Source organism: Ammospiza nelsoni, chromosome 15 (assembly GCF_027579445.1).
Source record: "Ammospiza nelsoni isolate bAmmNel1 chromosome 15, bAmmNel1.pri, whole genome shotgun sequence".
Taxonomy (NCBI): Eukaryota; Metazoa; Chordata; class Aves; order Passeriformes; family Passerellidae; genus Ammospiza; species Ammospiza nelsoni.
In genome coordinates, this window is record NC_080647.1 from 16,115,513 (window position 1) to 16,134,751 (window position 19,239).

General features: G+C 46.3%; 1 protein-coding gene across 1 annotated transcript in view; it reads right to left on the reverse strand.

The window, feature by feature from the left end:
* LOC132079924 (gamma-aminobutyric acid receptor subunit alpha-3-like) overlaps window positions 1-19,239 on the reverse strand; it is a 64,743-nt gene that overhangs the window by 7,867 nt on the left and 37,637 nt on the right. Inside the window, exons 5-7 of the mRNA XM_059482811.1 lie at window positions 8,775-8,857; window positions 4,716-4,859; window positions 2,582-2,734 (exon numbers count right to left, since the gene is read on the reverse strand). Coding sequence (XP_059338794.1) covers window positions 2,582-2,734; window positions 4,716-4,859; window positions 8,775-8,857 — 380 coding nt within the window. The remainder of the gene's footprint in view (window positions 1-2,581; window positions 2,735-4,715; window positions 4,860-8,774; window positions 8,858-19,239) is intronic.

The following is a 19,239-nucleotide window of genomic DNA, read 5'->3' on the forward strand; positions in this document are numbered from 1 at the left end:
GGACAGAATCAGAGATGAGTGCAGTTCTGGGCAGTTGTGAGCAAGAGTGAGTGCAGGGCAGATTCAGTTTAGATACAATGGACATAGTACAGTATAATAAAGTAATTCATTAGTAATTAATTAGCCTTCTGATGATGGAGTCAGATGCATCATTCTCTCTCCCTTTGTCAGAGTTGCCTTTGATTTACAATAGCCTGGGCTGGAAAGGACCTTAGAGAGCACCTGGTCCCAATCCCTGCGTCAAGAAGGGACACTTTTCTCTATCCCAGGTTGCTCAAAATTCCCTCCAGCCTGGCCCTGACCACTTCAGGGATGGGGCAGCCACAGCTGCTCTGGGCAGCAGTTTGTCCAACCCCTGCTCAAATTTCAGGGCCAATTTTAGGTGGTTCAGGGAATTATTCTGGTTCCGTTTTGAGTACAATCAATGGCAAACCTCTTCATTAGGATGAAGATAACCTTCATAACCTTCCCCAAACTCTGGTGACTAGACAGACCTCTGCTCTCCATAAGAGCCCTGGCTCACAGGGAGGCACTGCACTGCATTCCTCACCTGCTGGCAGGGTGAGGTACAGGATGCTACACCCAGCTCATCTAGAATATGTCATGGAGAAGCCTCTAGTTGCTTTTGCAATGAAATAAAAATAATAAAATAACAGTGAAAAGAACAGCAAGATGCTCGTGAACCTCAGGGAGGATCAGAAACTGGTCACTCATCCAACACATCTCAGGGTTTTAGATATACTGTCTTGTGACCTGCATGGATGAACACCTGGGATCCTGGGTCCTGCTGTCAGTGGCCCAAGCTGCCAGAATAAACGTCACAATGATTTATCTTAAACAAATTATCTGTTGCAAAATGTCTTTTAAAGCTTTTTTCATTAAAGCAAGCAACCATTACCATCCATTTTCCCCAATAATGTGCTTTTCAATTAAAAATGCATTAAAAACATTATAAAAATATTGACTAATTTTCAGTTCCCTTAAGCCATACTCCTGGTATTTTGAGAGTTTCAATTCAATATTGTTGACAATACTTTCTGAGGGGCAGGAAAAAAAAGGAATAAACAATTTGAGCTCTCATTATTTTCTTAATAGGAAAGCAAGGCAATTTGGGAGCAAAGACATTTGTCACACAGGTAGCTTTTAATTTTTCAGTCAGCTCTTGCCTGCTCTATCCCAGCTGCTGCTTGAGGAAACTTATTTCACTGCAATTCTCAGGGTAACACAGGAGGGAATCACATATGATACTCCATATCCCCTCTCTGCTTGGGGACTTTTGTCCAATAACCTCTCTGTTAAATGGAATCTGCTGGGCAGTGTTACATCCAGGATATACAATCCTGCAGCATCACACCTGCTCTGGGAGCGTGCCTGTGTAGATCCTGAACTAAAGGTCTTGACAGGAAATCACAAAGCAATTCTGTTATTAAATGCTTGTAAAAGCTATTAATATATGTGCACTGCCAGCCTGGCACTTTGCTTGGGTGAGAGGATCTGAAAGCAGCTGAAGGAAATAATAACACTCTATTCACCATGCAGTTATGCTGCCTCAGCCCAGGAACTTGTTATGTGGAGCTGTGACCAGGGACACATTAGCAATTTCAAAGGTAGGGCTTTAAATGCCTCCCTGTGTCCCTATCCTCTGCTCTGCTCCAGAGCCAGCACAGATAAGCAGACACAGCCAAATGCATATACTTAGATGATCAATACCTTGATTACTGTTAATATTTATGGCTGGGCTTGTAGCAGAGCCATGGCCAGGAGTATTTTTGCAGTGATTTGGGGGGAACAGGCTCACTGGGATGACACTGAAAGCTGTGCTGGGGAATGGCCAGCAGCTTGGAAATGCTGCTCAGGGCCTGGCACAGAGCAGCCCTGATGCTCAGTGTGTTTCCCTCCCTATTTCCCTTTGTCCCCATTGCAGGTGTGGCAGGGGTCAGGACGCACAGAGACAGAGATCTCTGGAGCCAGGGCTTGGAACTTGTGGTTTATTGCATTTATTGCCAAGGGCCTGGGTGCAGGCCCCTGCTGGGAGCTGCCAGCTCAGAGCAGGCCCAAAGAGAGAGAGAGATAAAGAGAAAGATGGCAAGAGAGTGGTAAAGAGGATGAGAGAAAGCAAAAGAGTAAAAGAGAGCGAAGTTCCCATTCCAATACCATAAATCTTCCTCTGTGTTGAATATTCTAATTCTCACTAACCAATTTAGTACAACATACAATACCTATAGCATTTCCATACAGCCTATAAGAATCACTACATTATCATACTGTGTTACATTTTAAACCCTAAAAACTCCTCTTTGGGCCCCTTCTGCCAAGCTGGCAGGGTCTGCTCTGACCCTTGGGCCTGTCTGCAAGCAGAGGGTGTTGTTTGATCAAAAGGGGATTAGGCCTTCAGCTGGCCACGCCATTGTTTTCCAGTTTTTCAGTAACTGAGGGATCTCAGAGCTTGCTTTCATTTCAATCTCACTTATAGTTTCTATATTCTCCAAATCTTTTGCCAGGCAATCATATTTATAAGGCTTTCCTGTTTCATCTTCCCCAACTCCCCATGCTGAGGGGAAGGCCTGTGCTCCAGACTCACCAAAAACTGTGCGGGCAGGGACAGACTCCCTGTTGAGCCAGAAGGAGACCTGGGACAGGATGACAGTCATGATGCAGGGCAGGTAGGTCTGGATCACAAAGTACCCAATCTTCCTCTTGAGGTGGAAGTGCGTGGTCATGACGACGTATTCCCCTGCAGAGACAGCCAGGGAGGGATGCTGGGCCAGGGAGGGGTGCTGAGCCAGCCCAGGGCCAGCTGGCCACTCCAGAGATCCACCCTGGACAAAGTCCCAGTTTTTCAGTGGGAAGGAGGGGTGCAAAATCACAGAATCACACAATAATGAGGTTGGAAGAGACCTCTAAGATCGAGTTCAGCCTATGCCCTAACACCTCAACTAGGCTATAGCACCAAGTGCCATGGCCAGTCTTTTTTAAACACATCCAGAGATGGTGATTCCACCACCTCCCTGGGAAGAGCATTCCAGTACTTTATGATTCTTTTGGTGAAAAATTTCTTCCTAATATCCAACCTGTCCTTCCCTGATGTAGCTTGGGACTGTGTTCCCATCAGAGATGTAGCTCTGGTTCTATCAGAGACCAACCCCACCTGTCTGCAGCCTCCCTTCAGGAAGGTGTAGAGAGCAATGAGGTCACCTCTGAGCCTCCTCTTCTCCAGGCTAAACAGCCCCAGCTCCTTCAAACATTCCTCACAGGGTTTGTGTTCCCAGCCCCTCACCAGCCTCGTTGCCTCCTCTGGAGGCTCAAGCATCTCAACATCCTTCCCAAACTGGGGGCCCAGAGCTGAACAGAGCACTCAAGATGTGGTCTCACGAGATGCAGGGATGCAGCAGGCACACACGTGCCAGGTGTGTGCCCCAGCACAGCCCAGGGAGCTCTCACATCACATCTGTGCTTTAAAAACACTTCTCTGAGTCTTTAATTAGCTACAAAATAGGTGTGGGACAAAGGCAAGCCAGTGTCAAGAAGTGGGCAATAAAATCTTTCACTGCTTTGCCCCAGGCACAAGGTGCTCCTGGGGTCTCTCCTGACCCTGCTCACATCCCAGGCAGCCACACTGTGGGTAAGATCCCTTAAGCCTGGAGACACCCTAACAGTGCTTTAACAGGATTGCAGGACACAGAATTTTATTTTCTCTGACAGTCCTGAAAATATCCCACCTTCCCTCACTGTAACCACCTCAAAAATCCAGGCAAGTTCTGTTGTTAAAGGTCCCACCTGTGAACTGAAGAGGAAGCTGTCCCTATTTTCCCTCAACATCCTATTCCTGCCCCCAAGGCTTTGGGTATTTTCTTGGATTACTGTGCCTTTACTTTGTGAGCGTGGCTCTGCTAAATCATTACACACAGGAGCCTTTAGCAGCTTTCTCACCACTCCAGGTTATTCATTTGTACATTTTACTACAACTTAAGTAGAGAGATGGGCCAGATATTATGACATTTAGTTCCCTGGGCTCCCCACATTTCCCCAAGGGAGGTGAAATGAGTTGTTACAGACAGACACTATTAAAATCAAGTGCACCAGAGAGGAAATATCCTCAAATGAGAGAACTACTGGTGCATACAGAGGGAAAAAATAAAAGGGAAAAAAAGAAGAATTATGAGAGACACACATGAGGTAACAGAAGCTATCAGTACCTGGATTCAGAGGGGAAGGGAGGAGCAGCAGATGGGAGAGAAAGATGATTAATATCGGTCATTAATCAGAGGAAACATTTGTTTGGGATAATCTTCTATTAGTTATGATAATATTTGTGCAAGCAGATGCAGTGAAAAGCACACTGAACATTATGTTGCCTTCGCCTCCCCTGCCTGCAGTGCTTTCCTGAGGGGCTGGAAAGGAATCCAAGACAAATGAACCCTCAGCAGCACAAACCAGCTGGACAAGGTGGGGCAAATTTTCCACACAGCAGATCATTTTTAGATGCTTGAGATCAGTTGTCCTAAAGACTGTGGGCAACAAAACTCTTTCAATGGAAACCACTGAAACAACAACCTCTTCATGCATCTTGGCGACTGCTGAAGATGTCACCAGCTGTGCCCTCCTGCCTTAGGAAGTGCTGTGCTCCTGGACTGCCTCTTTAATGATCCCAAATCGTGGATTCCAAGCCCATCTCACGGCAGGAGGAGCTGAGCCCATGGTGGTCCCACAAATACCTGTGCTGGATCGAACCATCTCCGTGCCAACCACGTGGCCCAGCAGGTCATACTGGTTCAGGCGGGATCCACCTTTGGCTACTTCCACAGATTTGTCCTTCCCCAGGGTCCAGGTGTAGATCACCTCTGTCTTTGTGTAGGCATCTGCAGAGGAGGGAGAACAAGGAGCTCTGTGCTTCTGCCTGACCTCAAATATACCAAAATTAGCCTGTAGCCAAATGAATCTTTGCTGTGCATCTCTCAGAGCCACATGGCTGAGCACAGCCAAGCATGGCCAGGGACCAAGGCAGATCAACAACTGTTAAATCAAAGGAGCAGGAGAGAGCTGGGCTGTTTGCAAGGGAGCTGCAGAGGGGCAGAGCTCTGTCACTGACGGACAGGCTGACTCTGCAAGGGCTGCCTCCAACAGGGACAGCATCCAGGCCAGCAGGACAGCACAGCCCTGCCGTGCCAGGCACAGGGAAAGTCCTGCTGGCAGCAGCTGGCAGCAAAGCCTGAATGCAAATGGGGCTAAATTTTAGGTTAAAAAGTTCAAAGTTTTTACCCTCACTCAAAGGCAGCCCTCTCCAAGAATCTGAGATTTGCACGTGGTGTTCTCTCACACCTAAACTGAGCAGCCAAGACTCTGTTTCTTCATGCAGGAAAAGCCCCTTCTTTATTCACACAACTCATTTTTATATAGTGTTTACAGGCCTTGTATTTAACTCTAACTGGCTAGTAGTTCTCTTGCCACTCAGTTATTGGTTAATAACTGGCATTTTACCTTTCCATCAAATCTCTCTATTCTGGGATTGTTTACATATTTTCTTCACTGATTCTCATGGGACAGATTTATTGGTTATGCAGGTGCAAACTTATTTTTCTTACTAGAACAGCTTGTTGTGCTAACTGCCTTCATTCTTATGATTTGAACTTATGGGGACTTACAATCTACTGCTAGTTTAGCTAGAGTAGCAGGGCCTAAACCATATTTTATAAGGCCTTTCTTTTATAATATTTCCTTTCTTTTATAATATCTCCTTTCTTTTATAATATCTCTGCAGCATTTTCCTTGTGTTTGTGACCAAGCCCCCCCTCTCAAGAGTGCTCTTGGCTTTTCCAGTCCTATGGTTATCAAAAAAATGAGTCTATCCACATTGCTAGGAGCTATTTCTCCCCATAATGCCCCAAATTCCTGTCCATACCAAGTTTGCACCAGCTTTTTAAGCAAGAACAAAATTCACTAAACCAAGCCTTCAGTTCATTTTTTCCCACCACCTTCTCCTGGTGAAGACCTGTAGGAATTCTTTGGCTGTGGTCAGGTCAAGCAATGTGTCAGGTCTACTGGAGAAACGTCTCAGCTCCTGCTCTGTGGAACACTGTGTCCTGAGAAAAACCACATTTCTGTGATCTTTCTAAAACAACCACAGTTATTGCTGCACTCTGGGTTTTGGCAAACCTGCTCCACGTTAGCAGGGACTGTGCAAAGCCTTGGGAGAGGTTTTGGTGATCAGCCAAGGTTTCTCAGCAGGCCAGAGTGCTGCCGAAGCTCTTCTGGTGCAGGCTGGCACCTCTCACTCTGATTTTCCAACCCTCCTTCCAGCCCTCCATGTGCTTCTGGAGCCCTCCATCCTCCTTAATTCAGTTATCTGTACATTACATACATACATATATATATATATACACATATACATATATATATATATACATATATGTATATATACACATATATATGTATATACACAGTTCCTGTCCATACCAAGTCTATGTATGTATATATAGTTGGTATGAACAGGCATTTTGGTCATTCTGATGAAAACTAGCTCCTAGCAGTGTGGTTGTCTGGGACAGAAGGGTATCTGATGTCACACAGGCATGGCATGGATGTTTGGAACACGTTTCATGCCAGGCAGCTGCTTTGGTTCAGCTCAATGCCTCGTTTGCAATGCAGAATCCAATCCAAAAAGGGACAGCTCGTGGACATTTAGGGGAGCTGGTAAATTCAGCAGCATCTCCTGCTCCCCTGGTCTCAGAGAGCTGCTGTACAAGTGTCCTGGGATGGCTTAGAAACAGCTCTCTGCAGTGCACATTGATGTTTGATGGGCAGAGCCATTCCTGCACTGCACCTGCCCAAGGGATGCTGCAGGTGGGCAGCTGAAGCTCTCTGCAGTGCCTGATGCCCTTAATCCTCCTGCAAATTCCCTGCTTTACCCCCTCAGGGGCTGCCCTGGGACAGAAGGGCACTGCTGATCACTGGTGGGGATCAGCAGAAAATGGTGTGTGAGGCAAACTCAGCATCCTTTGGGCACTGTGGGTCTGGCACTGGCATTGTCCTTCTAATTGCAAACCTGACCCACTTCAGGCTTCTTGAAAATGAGCAGCTTCCGGCTGTCAATGGCTTTTTAGTGAAAACACTGGTTTAATCCCACTCCAGCAGAGGAGAGGTGAGCTCTGATGCTCTGTGAGTGCTTTAGAAAAAGTCACATTAATGTTAACCAGGGGCAGCTTTCTGAGCTCCTTGTCTCAAAACTCTCATCATTCAAAGGTCAAATCAGTAAAAGAAATAAGCCCAAAGGGTGTTCCAGCAGAAACACACACATTAATCTCTTTTCCTCACCAAGAAACATTATAAGCAATTAGATGTGCAGTAATCTGCCTTCCTGCAAGTCTTGTAACAATCCCAGAGTTTAGGCCTGAGGTATGAGATTTGATATCCTTCCTCACAAGGTCAATTAACATTAATAATTCATCCTTCTCTAAGGCCTTACTGATGTCTTGTGGCAATGGGTTCTACATTTAATTAGGTGCTGCCTAAGAAATAGCTTTATTTCAGGAGTTCTGAATAATCCACTTTCATGGCTGCAGTTTGGCATGAGGCAGAAGAGCAGATGCACATGATAAATATGATTTCCTCTCCTGCCAATCAAACTTTTCAACTTTGTCCTCAGTTAGCTCCCAAATGGCTACAGGAAGGAAGTGTCACTTTGGAGAGGTTGGGGTTTTTCTGGGGGGTCCCTGGTGTGGGCTCATTCTTTAGCTGGAGGTGGGAAACTCTCTCATCTGACACAAATACAGACTAAAAGTGGTGCTCAGTTCATTGGAGCTGGGAAAGAGCCCAGGCAGAGCCAGACCAGGATGTTTATTTCCACATCATGGTGAGCCAGGGTCTTGGGACTCACTTTAGGAACAAAACCAAATAAAGTTCACTTGCATATGGAGAGATAAGGGAGTTCTATGGGGAGCCCAAGCAGCTGAGCAGCTGCAAGTCTGGGAGCAGCTTTTAACTCACCAGCAGCCTGCAAATCTTCCCTAAACCAGGACATTTTGCTGCTGGGGCTGAGATTCCCAGAGTTTCCAGGCCTTTCACCTGAGATCAGCCTGCCTGACAGACTGAACAGGGGCAGGGGGTTTGTGAGCTCCACTGGGGAGCTCAAAATCCATGGAGCCAGAGGAACCAGGAGCTCAGGCTGGCAGGATGGGACACCACTGCTGTCCCAAATCTGTCCTCCCAGCATCCCCTTGTGATGAAGGAAAGGCACAACTCAGATTTATAATCATAGAATCATTAATGTTAGAAAAGGCCTCTCAGATTATCAAGTCCAACCATTAACCCAGCATTGCCAAGCCCATGTCTCCAGGTGCCCAAAATACTCATTTTTTGAACACTTTGAGGGATGGTGACTCCACCACCTCCCTGAGCTGCCTGTTCCAATGCTTGACTAGCCTTACACTGAAGAAATTTTTCCTAATATCCAATCTAAATGTCCCTTGGCACAACCTGAGGTCATTTCCTCTCATCCTGTCCCTTTTTACCTGGGAGGAGAGACTGATTCCCACCTACTTTCTAAATAAATTTACAGCAAAACCATGGGTGTCTAGCCCATCTTGTGAGCCTGAACTAAACACAGACTTGCTCAGTGATGAATTGCATGTATGAGACACCAGAAAAAACAATTTAGTCACATTATCATCAGCAAAAATGAATATTATTGTTACAAAACCCCTGTGAGACATCAGCCACACCAAGGACTGCTCTCCAGGCCTGTAGCCCCTCCTTGCAGAGGTGCTGGGGGTACTTACAGCTCCCAAATTTCAGGGGGCAGGCGTGCACGTCCATGGGGAAGTCCTCCAGGTGCATGGGGCACTCGGCGTGGATGGTCAGTCTGTGGACAAAGCACAGGGGCTGCTCAGGACAGGCTGGCCCTTCTGCCACAGCCTCCTGCAGCCAGCAGCACTGCCAAAGACTCCAGGTGCTCACCAGCCTCGGGGCAGGAAGCACCCAGATATGGAGAGCACAGAAGGACACACATCTGGCAGCTTTGCCATGGTGTGAGCTCAACCCTATTGACCAAATTCACCTTCACCCACTGAGTGCAATGGGGAAATGTGCCAGAGCCCAGGAGTCCTGGGTGCTTATGGGCTGTGAGCAGAGCTCCTGTGCCACCATCACATTCTCTGAAAAATCCCTTCGCCCAGCATTCTTCTCCTGGGAATCTGAGAAGCCTCAGAGAAAAAGGGAAACAATACTATCTCATTTGCTTCTCCTGTGTTTTGCTGCTTTGGAATGTGGTTTGGAGATTGCTTATCCAACAGGTGAATTGTTTAATTGGTTTCATGTGAATTGCTTTAACTGAATGACCAATTGTTTTAACTTAATGATATCAGCTATGTCAGACTCTGAGAAGTGATGAGTTTTTCATGAGCACCTTGTTAAACCTTCTGTAAGTATCCTTTCTCTATTCTTTAGTATAGTTTTAATATAATATAATATAATATAATATAATATAATATAATATAATATAATCATAAAATAATAAATTAGCCTTCTAAAAACATGAAGTCAGAATCCTCCCCACAATGGGAGACCCTGAATATCCCACCTTCCTGGGGTTGGGGACACCTCATGGACCACGCTGGCAGGCAGAGGGGAAGGGCTCCAGGGGCTCCCAGGGAACAGGGCTGGTGCTCTGGAAAGAGCTGAGGGCTGACAGATGGTGCAAAGTCCAGATCCATGGAGCCACCAGGGCACAACACCTCCTGTCCATGTGGGACACCCCACCCACCTGCCCTGGCTCCTCCCTCCACTGTGGAGGATGCTGCAGGCAGGTGAGGAACCGGAACATCCTGGGGGTGTGCAGGACAACCTGTGCTTTCCAAATCCCCCAAATCCCTGTAGGATGCCTCATCAGGAAGCAGCTTTGTGAGGGAAGAACAGCCATAAAAAAAGCATAAAAAGCTGCAAAATATGGGGCCAGGCATAAAAGGATCCATGATAAAGGGCTCTAAAAAAGGGAGCTGGTGTTCCTTCCTGGAGCACTGCAAAGAGTGCGGCCAGGGAGAGGGAGCCAGGAGAGATAGCTTCCCAGGAGATGTCTAAAACAATCTCCTTTGAAGGAACCATTTGTAGGGAAAAAAATAAAATAGGATTCCCTTCTGATGGCTCAGCAAAACAGCAAACAAACCATGGCAGGAGCAACGTGTGGATGGAAAGGGCAACTGCACAGACTGAAGGTGGCTTGTGCAAAACTCAGGTTGAGAAGTTTCTATTGAGATATTTTCCTTTAGCTAGAAAAATGTTCAGCTGAGTTATTCTTCAAAGAAAATACTGAGGCTTAGTCAAATGCAAAATAAATAAAGGCTTTGGGTTTTGTTTGTTAAAAGCAAAGAATAGTTTTTTTAAAGGAAATAAAATAAAAATAAAGGTTATTTCTTTTAGGCAAACAAACTTTAAATGCTTCTATTAAAAAAAAAATAAAAAGAGGACTTTTTTTAAAATTCAGTGGACAAAACTAAACCCTTCAGAAATTGCTGTAAAAACCCCTGTGGAGGAAACAAAGCAGAGTGGCTGTGAGGTGGCAGAGGTGGCACAGCTGCAGTGGCAGTGGCTGCATGTGGCAGCTGCTGCTGTGAGAGGGGACAGCCACACACAGGGACAAGGCAGCAAACCCTGCCCAGCTGCTGCACTGGAACCTCCCCATTATTGGATTTGCAGGGTGCCCTGATGAAGGGAGGAATGATGCATCTGACTCCATGTTCTCAGAAGGTTAATTTATTACTTTATATATACTGTATTATATTAAAAATAGTATACTATACTAAAGAATACAGAAAAGATACTTACTCAATGTTAAAAAGACAATAATGAAAACTCGTGACTCTCTCCAGAGTCCCAGCTTGGCACTGATTGGCCAAAGAGTGAAAACAACTCACAGCAGAATCCAATGGGACAATCACCTGTGGGTAAACAATCTCCAAGCACATTCCCAATGAGCACAACACAGGAGAAGGAAATGAGATAATATTGTTTTCCTTTTCTCTGAGGCTTCTCAGCTTCCCAGGAGAAAAATCCTGGGTGAAGGGATTTTTTCAGAGAATGTGAATGCCACACCCTGTGAGTTCTGCTCTGCCAGGTGAGGGAAGGAGCCCTGGATTTCAGAGCTACATCCAGCCTCACCTGCAGCTCCCAGAGGGTTCAGGAAAGCTGGCAACCCCACGAGAGAGAGCAGAGGAGTTAAATCAAGAAGCAGAGCAGGAGAGTTGCCATAACTTTGGTGGGGCAGAGCTGGGTGGCCCGAACTCCCTGGAGGCCCTGCAGCACTCAGAGCAGGGCATTAACCCCCACTTCCCCCAGTCCTTGGGAATATCTGGCAATTCAGACACCAAGGGCCTGGCCTGCAGTGGGTGTGCCAGCCCTGTCTGAACCTCTGCCCATGGAAACCCCATGTCCTGTGAGAACCTGGCAAAGAGGGCGTGGAGGGGATGCTGCCTGTCCCACTCGCTTCACAGCTGCCTCCAGCCTGGTTTCTCAGCCAAGCCAGGAACCACTGTGTGCCCAAAGCACCTTCTGCAGACAAATCACTCTGTCTGACTCAGTGATCTCTCCTTCACACTGCACTGAATGCACCTGTTTTACATGAAAGAGAAGAAGACCTGACCTTTAGACTTCAGTCAAGGCTCACTGAAGACTGACAGGGATTTTCATAAGCCTACAAGCACAGGGTTGTAATTATTTTCTCCTGGACACTCAAAGGCCACCATGAACAAATTGCTTGTTTGCTCTGATGCCTCTCTTTTCCAATATGGATTTCAAGAAGCACAGGTATAAAAACCTGGCACTTTGGTTTGGACTTGACTGCCTTGCTCTTCCTGTTCTGTTTCTTTTGTGATGTTCTCTTCAGCCAACTCAAAATCCACTTGGGGAGCTCTTGGCTGGCAAGCTTGTCAAGCATATTCTCACAGATATTAGTCTTCGATTCCTTCTGAATCTTTTCCAACTGCAATGGACTTTTTGCTTCTCATTTTGTCACTGTCACTTGTGTCAGGGAAATGTTGAGACATCTCCCCAGTCTCCCTCAGCAGCCCACACCAGAATTTTCCTTTTTACCTCCCTGTTTTTTCATCTGCTTCACTCCTTGCTTTATTATTTCAAAAGGCTCTTAGCTGGGAGTTCCCAAAGTTGGCTTTTCCAAAGGAGCCCATCTCTGACCAGTGCCCTGCTTCTGATGCATCCTGAACCCACCCCAAAAAACCCAGGGAAGTCTTTTCTTTCCACTGTGCTGTCTGCAAGTGCTGGCTGTGATCATCAGCCACTCTGAATGATCCCAAGGACTGTAGATGGTGAGTCTGGTGGGTTTGTGCCATTTAGAGCAGCCAGGAAGAGCCTCAGAAAGGACCAGGACAGCAGCAGAGACTGGCCTTGACCAAATCCTGCCCTCTCTAGGCCATGGCCAACAAGAGCAAGTGCTGTCAAGGGCAGGAGACAATTTTATACGGATGCTGCATGACTCCCTCAATATATGGGAATGCAGCAGTTGCATTTTAAATCTAAAGCCTGTTTTATTAGCTGAGACAGCAAGCAATAAAACAAGAAATCCATCAACAAAACACATGAAAAGCAACCTAATCTGCCACTTCTCTACCTACAATTGAAGGAGTTTTTAAGTGTCCTGAAATTTAATAAAAAAGGAGAAGTTGCATCATTCTAGCAAGGTGAGTCTGGTTCAGCAGCTTCAGCCAGCCACAGGTCAGCAGGTTCACAGGTAACACAGAGATGTCAAACCACAAGGAATGTCTCTCCCTTCCCAGACAATTATCACAGCCTCTGCAGCATTTGGATCAAAGGGTTTATTGCAGAAATTCTCATCTCTGCCCCTTATCCTGTGCAGGGGAGCTGATGGCCAGAGAGCCACTGCGTTTTGCTTCATTGCTCTGATGGGCTATTCACATCCAGCAGCCCTGGAAAGTCCTTAGAAAGCTAAAGAGCACCTAAAAAATAGCCAAGCTGCCAGAAACCACATCAGCCAGCAGTCACAGCCTTTGGCTCATCAGTCCCAGGCACCTGCAGCAGCTTATGCAGAACTGTCTAATGCAAAGCCCCAAATTGCTCATGTTTTCTTCTCGGGACTTTAGCTGCTCACAGTGACCCCAATATGCGTCAGAAAGTCTCTTTTCCCATCCTGGCAGTTAAAGAAGGAGTCAGAACTGTTCTGTTCTCAGTCCCAAGGTTGTTTATTGTTTCTTATCTATGAAATTCTTTCTCTGGCCTGCCGAGGTCTGTCCAGCAGGTCAGACAGAGGCACACTGGTCACCCTCAGGGTGGTGTTATCTTTTTATACTAAAAACTATGTGTACAATATTTACCATAACTTCCCAATACCTATCACCTGTGTTAGACAGTGAGCTTCTACCTTAAACCAATCCAAAAGTGCCACCATCACAGCAGAAGATGGAGGCCAAGAAGAAGAAGGAGAAAGGCTGGACATGCCCAGATCCCTCCATCTTGCCCCCAAACTCCCATTCTAAAAACCCCACAAATCTATATTTCACCCTGTGACAAACTAACTTATTGTTCTACTTAAAATTTCTTGACTTGTAATTCTTCATATAGACTGTTGGTAATTGTTTTTTTCCAAGGGCTAAATCAAAGGCACTGGGGTCTTGGTCTCTGTCATAGACATCTTTTATGAAAAATCGTTTCCTTAGGAATTTTTCCTCCTGAGAAGCTGAGAGGCCTCAGGAACAAAATGCAAACAATGATTATCTGCTGCTGTGGAATGCAACAGGTGCATCTGGGATTGGTCTCATAGAGTTGTTTCTAATTAATGGCCAATAACAGTCATTTTGGCTCAGACTCTGTCTGAGACAAAAGCTTTTGTTATCATTCTTTTTTCTATTCTTAGCCAGCCTTCTGATGAAATCCTTTCTTCTATTCTTTTAGTATAGTTTTAATATGATATATATAATAAAATAATAAATGAAGCCTTCTGAAACATGGAGTCAGATCCTCATCTCTTCCCTCATCCTCAGACCCCTGTGAACACCATCACATGTCTCAGTGCCAGGGTCTCAGCCCCTTGGCAGGGTCTCGAGTCCTCCAGGGCAGCCAGAGGAATTTACTGGGTTCCAACATTTTCTCTTCACTTTGCTGGCACAATGGCACCGAAAGTGGAACATCCAGGACAGAACCTGTGGTTTTTTTTCCTCCTTTAAAGTCACGGGAAGTGCTTTGAACTGCGCCAACACAATGGCAAGAAGCGTGAATCAGGCTAAACATCCCTCTGCCAGGGCTGAGGGGATAACAAACCTCTTCAGCTGCGTTCTCATGGTTACCAGGAGCTTAGCAAAGCCTTTGATGTGTCATTAGAGCCCCTGTCGTTACCTGCGTGCAGCTGCAGCATGAGCCAGGATCTCAGCCCAATTTCTGGGACGCAAATGTAATAATCCCTCGGTGTGTGAGCGCTACAAAAACATGACAGCACCCTGCATGGCAGGGCTGGCTTTGTTTATGCCAGGGATACTGCCGGAGTTTTGTCCTGATTTCTTCTCCAGGAGGTTCATTAATAACCACAGTCAGGCCGTGCAGTGTTTATGGTTTAGGCTGTGGGAGAATCTAGGTTAGGTTTAATTGAGGGGTTTGAGCTTGAAAGCCAAATTGCTCCTAGGATCCTTGTGCTGGATCTGGAAGAACTGATTTCATTTTCCATCCTCCCCCAGCCCCTGGAGATTTCAGCCCATGATGGCAGAAATGCAGTGAGATAAGGTGTTCTCTGAAGATTTCTCCCTCCTGGGACAGCTTCCTTAAAAAAGCCTGTCTGCACAAAGCCAAGCCTGGAAAACAGATCATTTTTGTCTTTGGATCTGCTCTGGCAGGGAAAAGTTGGAACAAATCTCATCTTGTTGCCTGCTTGTGTTTTTATCAGCCAGCCAAGCTCTGCTCTGCTTGGATCTGTCTGTGATGTTTTCTGGGATCAGCCCTGGTGTGGGACAGACAAACAGCTGCCAGCCCAGAAGAGATGGGGCTGGGCTGTCCCAGCTGTCCTAGCTGTCCCCACCTCCATCATGGGGAGGGTGCTGCAAAACCAAGTGTCACAGACATCTTTTATGAAAAATCCTTTCCTTAGGATTTTTCCGCCTGAGAAGCTGAGACGCCTCAGGAACAAAATGTAAACAATGGTTATCTGCTGCTGTGGAATGCAACAGGTGCATCTGTGATTGGCCCATCTTGGATTTCATAATTAATGGCCAATCACAGTGAGCTGGCTTGGACAGAGAGGCTGAGACAGCTGTCTTTGTTATCATTCTTTCTGATTCTATTCTTAGTTTAGCTAGCCTTCTGAGATGAAACCTTTTCTTCTATTTTTTTAGTATAGTTTTAATGTAATATATATCATAAAATAACAAATCAAGCCTTCTGAAACGTGGAGTCAAATCCTCGTCTCTTCCCTCAACATAAGGCCCCTGTGAACACGGTCACAGCCTGGAGCCAGCACAGCCTGCTTGGGGCTAAAAACCCCCAGGCAGTAAAGACACCCCAAAAAGCTTTTGCTGAGGGAGAGACACTGCAGAGCTCTGTGATTTCAAAAGGCAGCATGGGAAGCCCAAACCTCTGAGTGTGGCACACCAGGTAGAGAAGCTGCTCTGGGATTCCACAGCCCCTGTAGGTCTGCACGTGTGCTGGGCTCAGCTTTCCCTCCTGCTCTGCCTCACCCGAGGGATCCCAGAGCCTCTTTCCAAGGACTGCACGCTGTCTTCAGCAGCACAGGCTCTTGAGGCAGAGCCTTTGGGCATGCAGGGAATGTGTCAGCCTGACAGGTAAAGAAAACATCCTCCAAGTGCATAACTTGAGCACATATTGTCTGGGAACCACTCTGACAATAATCACAAAGCCTCAACACGCCGTTCTGACAGGCCCTGAGAGCAGAAGAGCTTTTTAAAGCCTTGATTCACAAAGCTGAATCCCATCAGCACAGCATTAAATTTTCACTGGTTTTCTGTGCTTCAAGGCTGGGGAGAACCAGAGCATTATCTGTGTGCCCCACACAGTCTGAGCCAGAGTACACCCAGAGATGCTTGTTATGGCTGGTTTTGCCTCTTCCTTTCATAAATCCATGCACAATTCCCAGATTGTTGTGCTCAGGTCTGACACCAGAGTTTAGAGACCAGAGCTGGGCTTTTGTGAACTATTTGGATTGCTCAGGAGCTCTGCAAGAAGAGACTGCAGAGGCAGGGCTACATAATAAAACTGCATCCCCGTGCCCTCTGAGGCAGCTGGGGGAGAGGGAGGATGCAGAGGGATCAGTAATCCTGGGGAGCAGAGAAATGCAGCTCAGTGCAGTGTCACAAAGGTTGTTTTATGTCACAGACATATTTTCTGAAACATCCTTTTGCTAGAACTTTTCTCCTGAGAAGCTGAGAGGCCTCAGAAATGAAATGTAAACAATGATTATCTGCTGCTGTGGAATGTGGCAGGTGCATCTTTGATTGGCCTCATGTGGTTGTTTTTATGTGATGACCAACCCCAGTCCAGCTGTGTCAGACTCTCTGGCGAGTCACAAGATTTTATTATTCATTCCTTTATTTTCTAGCCTTCTGATGAAATCCTTTGTCTTTCTTTAGTGTAGTTTTAGTATATAATTTTCTTTTAATATAATATATATCATAAAATAGTAAATCAGCCTTCTGAAACATGGAGTCAAGATTCTCATCTCTTCCCTTGTCCTGGGGACCCTGCAAACACCACCAGTTTTGTGGCCCAGGTGCCAAGGCCTGTCAGAGGTCAGGGCTGTGCCCTGTGACATTGCACTGATCCACAAGCACAATGTGCCACGACTGAAGGAAATCTCTGGATGCTTGGCTACAGCTGCTGTGCAGCTCCTGGGAGCTCTGGTCAGTGATAAAGAAGCTCTCTCCAGGAGCTATAAATATTGTCACACAGGTGTAATTTTGCTGGATGCATGTGTCAGACTTGCTGTTCCACCAGAGCAAGTTCATCTATAACTGTAAGCCTTGACTAAGAGAAGTTGGCTCTCCCAGCAGGATAAATAGCAGCAGACGTGCCTCTAATTGCACATCAGCAGAGCTGATCCCTCAAGGATATTGCCTGGTACAAGGGAAAGGAGCAGGACATGCTCAGGAGCCAAACTGCATGGCCAGGCTGATCCATGCCAGGGATCACCTGGGCAGTGCTGCCAGGAATTGGAAATCTGGGGGAAGCTCAAACTCTCTCCCCAGTGAGAAGGGCACCCCTTTGGTACTTGCACTTTGCTGTGTGAGTTTGGTTTCAAGGTCCTGCTCCTTCCTTTAAGGACACCCATGCACATCCCTGCATGGGGGAGAACAGCAGAGGCATCAGCTGGACAGAAAACAAGAGACTCCCTCCAGCCCTTCCCTGGGAGAGGTTTCAAAGTAGTTAACAAGGGAGGGTGATGCCACCTTCATTGTTTGGCAGGGGAATTGAGGTGGGAGTGCCTTGGACTGGCAAAGCCAGGCAGATTTTGGTGGCTGAGCCTGAGGCTTGGTCCTGGCCCTGCAGTCTGTGCCCTTGCATCTTCCTCTCTGACACCCCTCTAAAAAGAGACCCTGGTGGTGCTGAGCAGCACCAAGAGGAAGAAAGGGAATCATCAGATGCTCCATCCCATCCTGGATGTGTTTATCTGCAATCCAGAGCAGTCCTGCACGCTGTGGCCATCTGGGCAGCTCTAACCACATGGACAGCTCCAGGATGTGCTGCCCAGAGCCTCCCCTGGGCTTCACCCACTGGGCAAAGAAAAGATCTCTGTGCACAAGAGCTCCTGGCTCTGTGCAATTCAAAACATGACAAAAGGTCTCTCATCCAGCCCTCAGCCTCTGGGTGGGCTCCTCACCTCTGACAAAGCCTTAGGGAGGTATTCAAGGGGAACAGGAGCACCTCTAAGAGGAGCTCCTTCATTCCCCCATTCTGCAGCAGACAGCTAAACTGAAGGATGGCTTGACTTTATTTTAAAAAATCCCAAGGCTCTCTTTTCTTCCAGAAGCTCATTCCCAAGAGTCTCATGATGCTGCTGCCATCCTGGCACCTGCCCAGCCCTGAATGGAAGAATAAATCCAATACTTTTTTAGTCACACAAAACTTGCTGAAGCTAATGGCTGTTTGGCTGTTTGCTGAATAAAGAAGTAGTGAAATGATTTAAAAGCTCTGAAATTGAGTCTTTTTTTTTTTTTTTTGGCTGTCTTACGCCAGCAGCTCCTGTAATACTTTACAGTCAGACAATGATCCAAAGTGTGGGGAGTGTGAGTTGTCTACTTGCAGGTCAGAGAGCTGGGAGCAGAACAGAGCCCTTAAGTCAAGCTGGGCTTTTCCCTTCATTTACCCCATCTGCCTTAATGTGAGATCACTGATGTGTGGAGACCTAAACCCCCAGGGCACTGGCAGGATTAGCTCATATTTGAGAACTGCTGCACAAAAGCAAGGCATTGTTTATCAATGTGGGCTGTAAAACTTGCTGACACTGTGTAGATTCACAGCCAGTTTAACTATGAAGAGATGAAATTCTGCCTGGTCCTCATAAACAGAGGTGAAAGGGCAGCATCTCAGCACACAGAATCCACAATGAAGCCTGTTATTAGTAAGGATTGGCTTGGAGATGGAGACAGAGAAAATAATTTTTTAAAACAAAGATTTACACCTTGCCAAAACCAACTCAATACCTTTCTTGTGCATTTATCAGCAGCTTGTTGTTTCATTTACAACCTATGACTCCTGCAACCCTGGCTTCTCCAAATCACAGTTTTTAATTAGCTGTTTGTTGGTTTTTTTCCCTAATGATGTGCATCGATCACATAGATTTGGATTTTTTTAATTCCACAAAGTGGGAAAAAACAACCCCATTGTTGTCACAAGCAAGCTTGGCCTCATTGGATGTGTGAAATGGTTCTGCTCTAACATGCTGAACAAATTTAGATCTCTTCTCAAGCTGCTGGAGAATAGCAAATTCTCTCAGCCTAATGTTCCCATACCAACATTGGATACCTGGTTCATATCCCATCACAGGTCAAGAAGAAAATTAAGCCAGGTGGCACATCAACCTCACAAACTATAGATCCCAACACATCTACCTCAGCACATAAAAGCAAAAAAAAGTCTATGTGAATGATGAGGGAAAAATCTACCTGTAAAAATGTCCAAGCTGAGGATCAGTGACCGTCCATAGGTAGGAAACAAGGAGAACATGGAAAGAATCAGGGTAGATGTGGAAACCCAGGGCACACAGGGAATATTTCTCTGTCT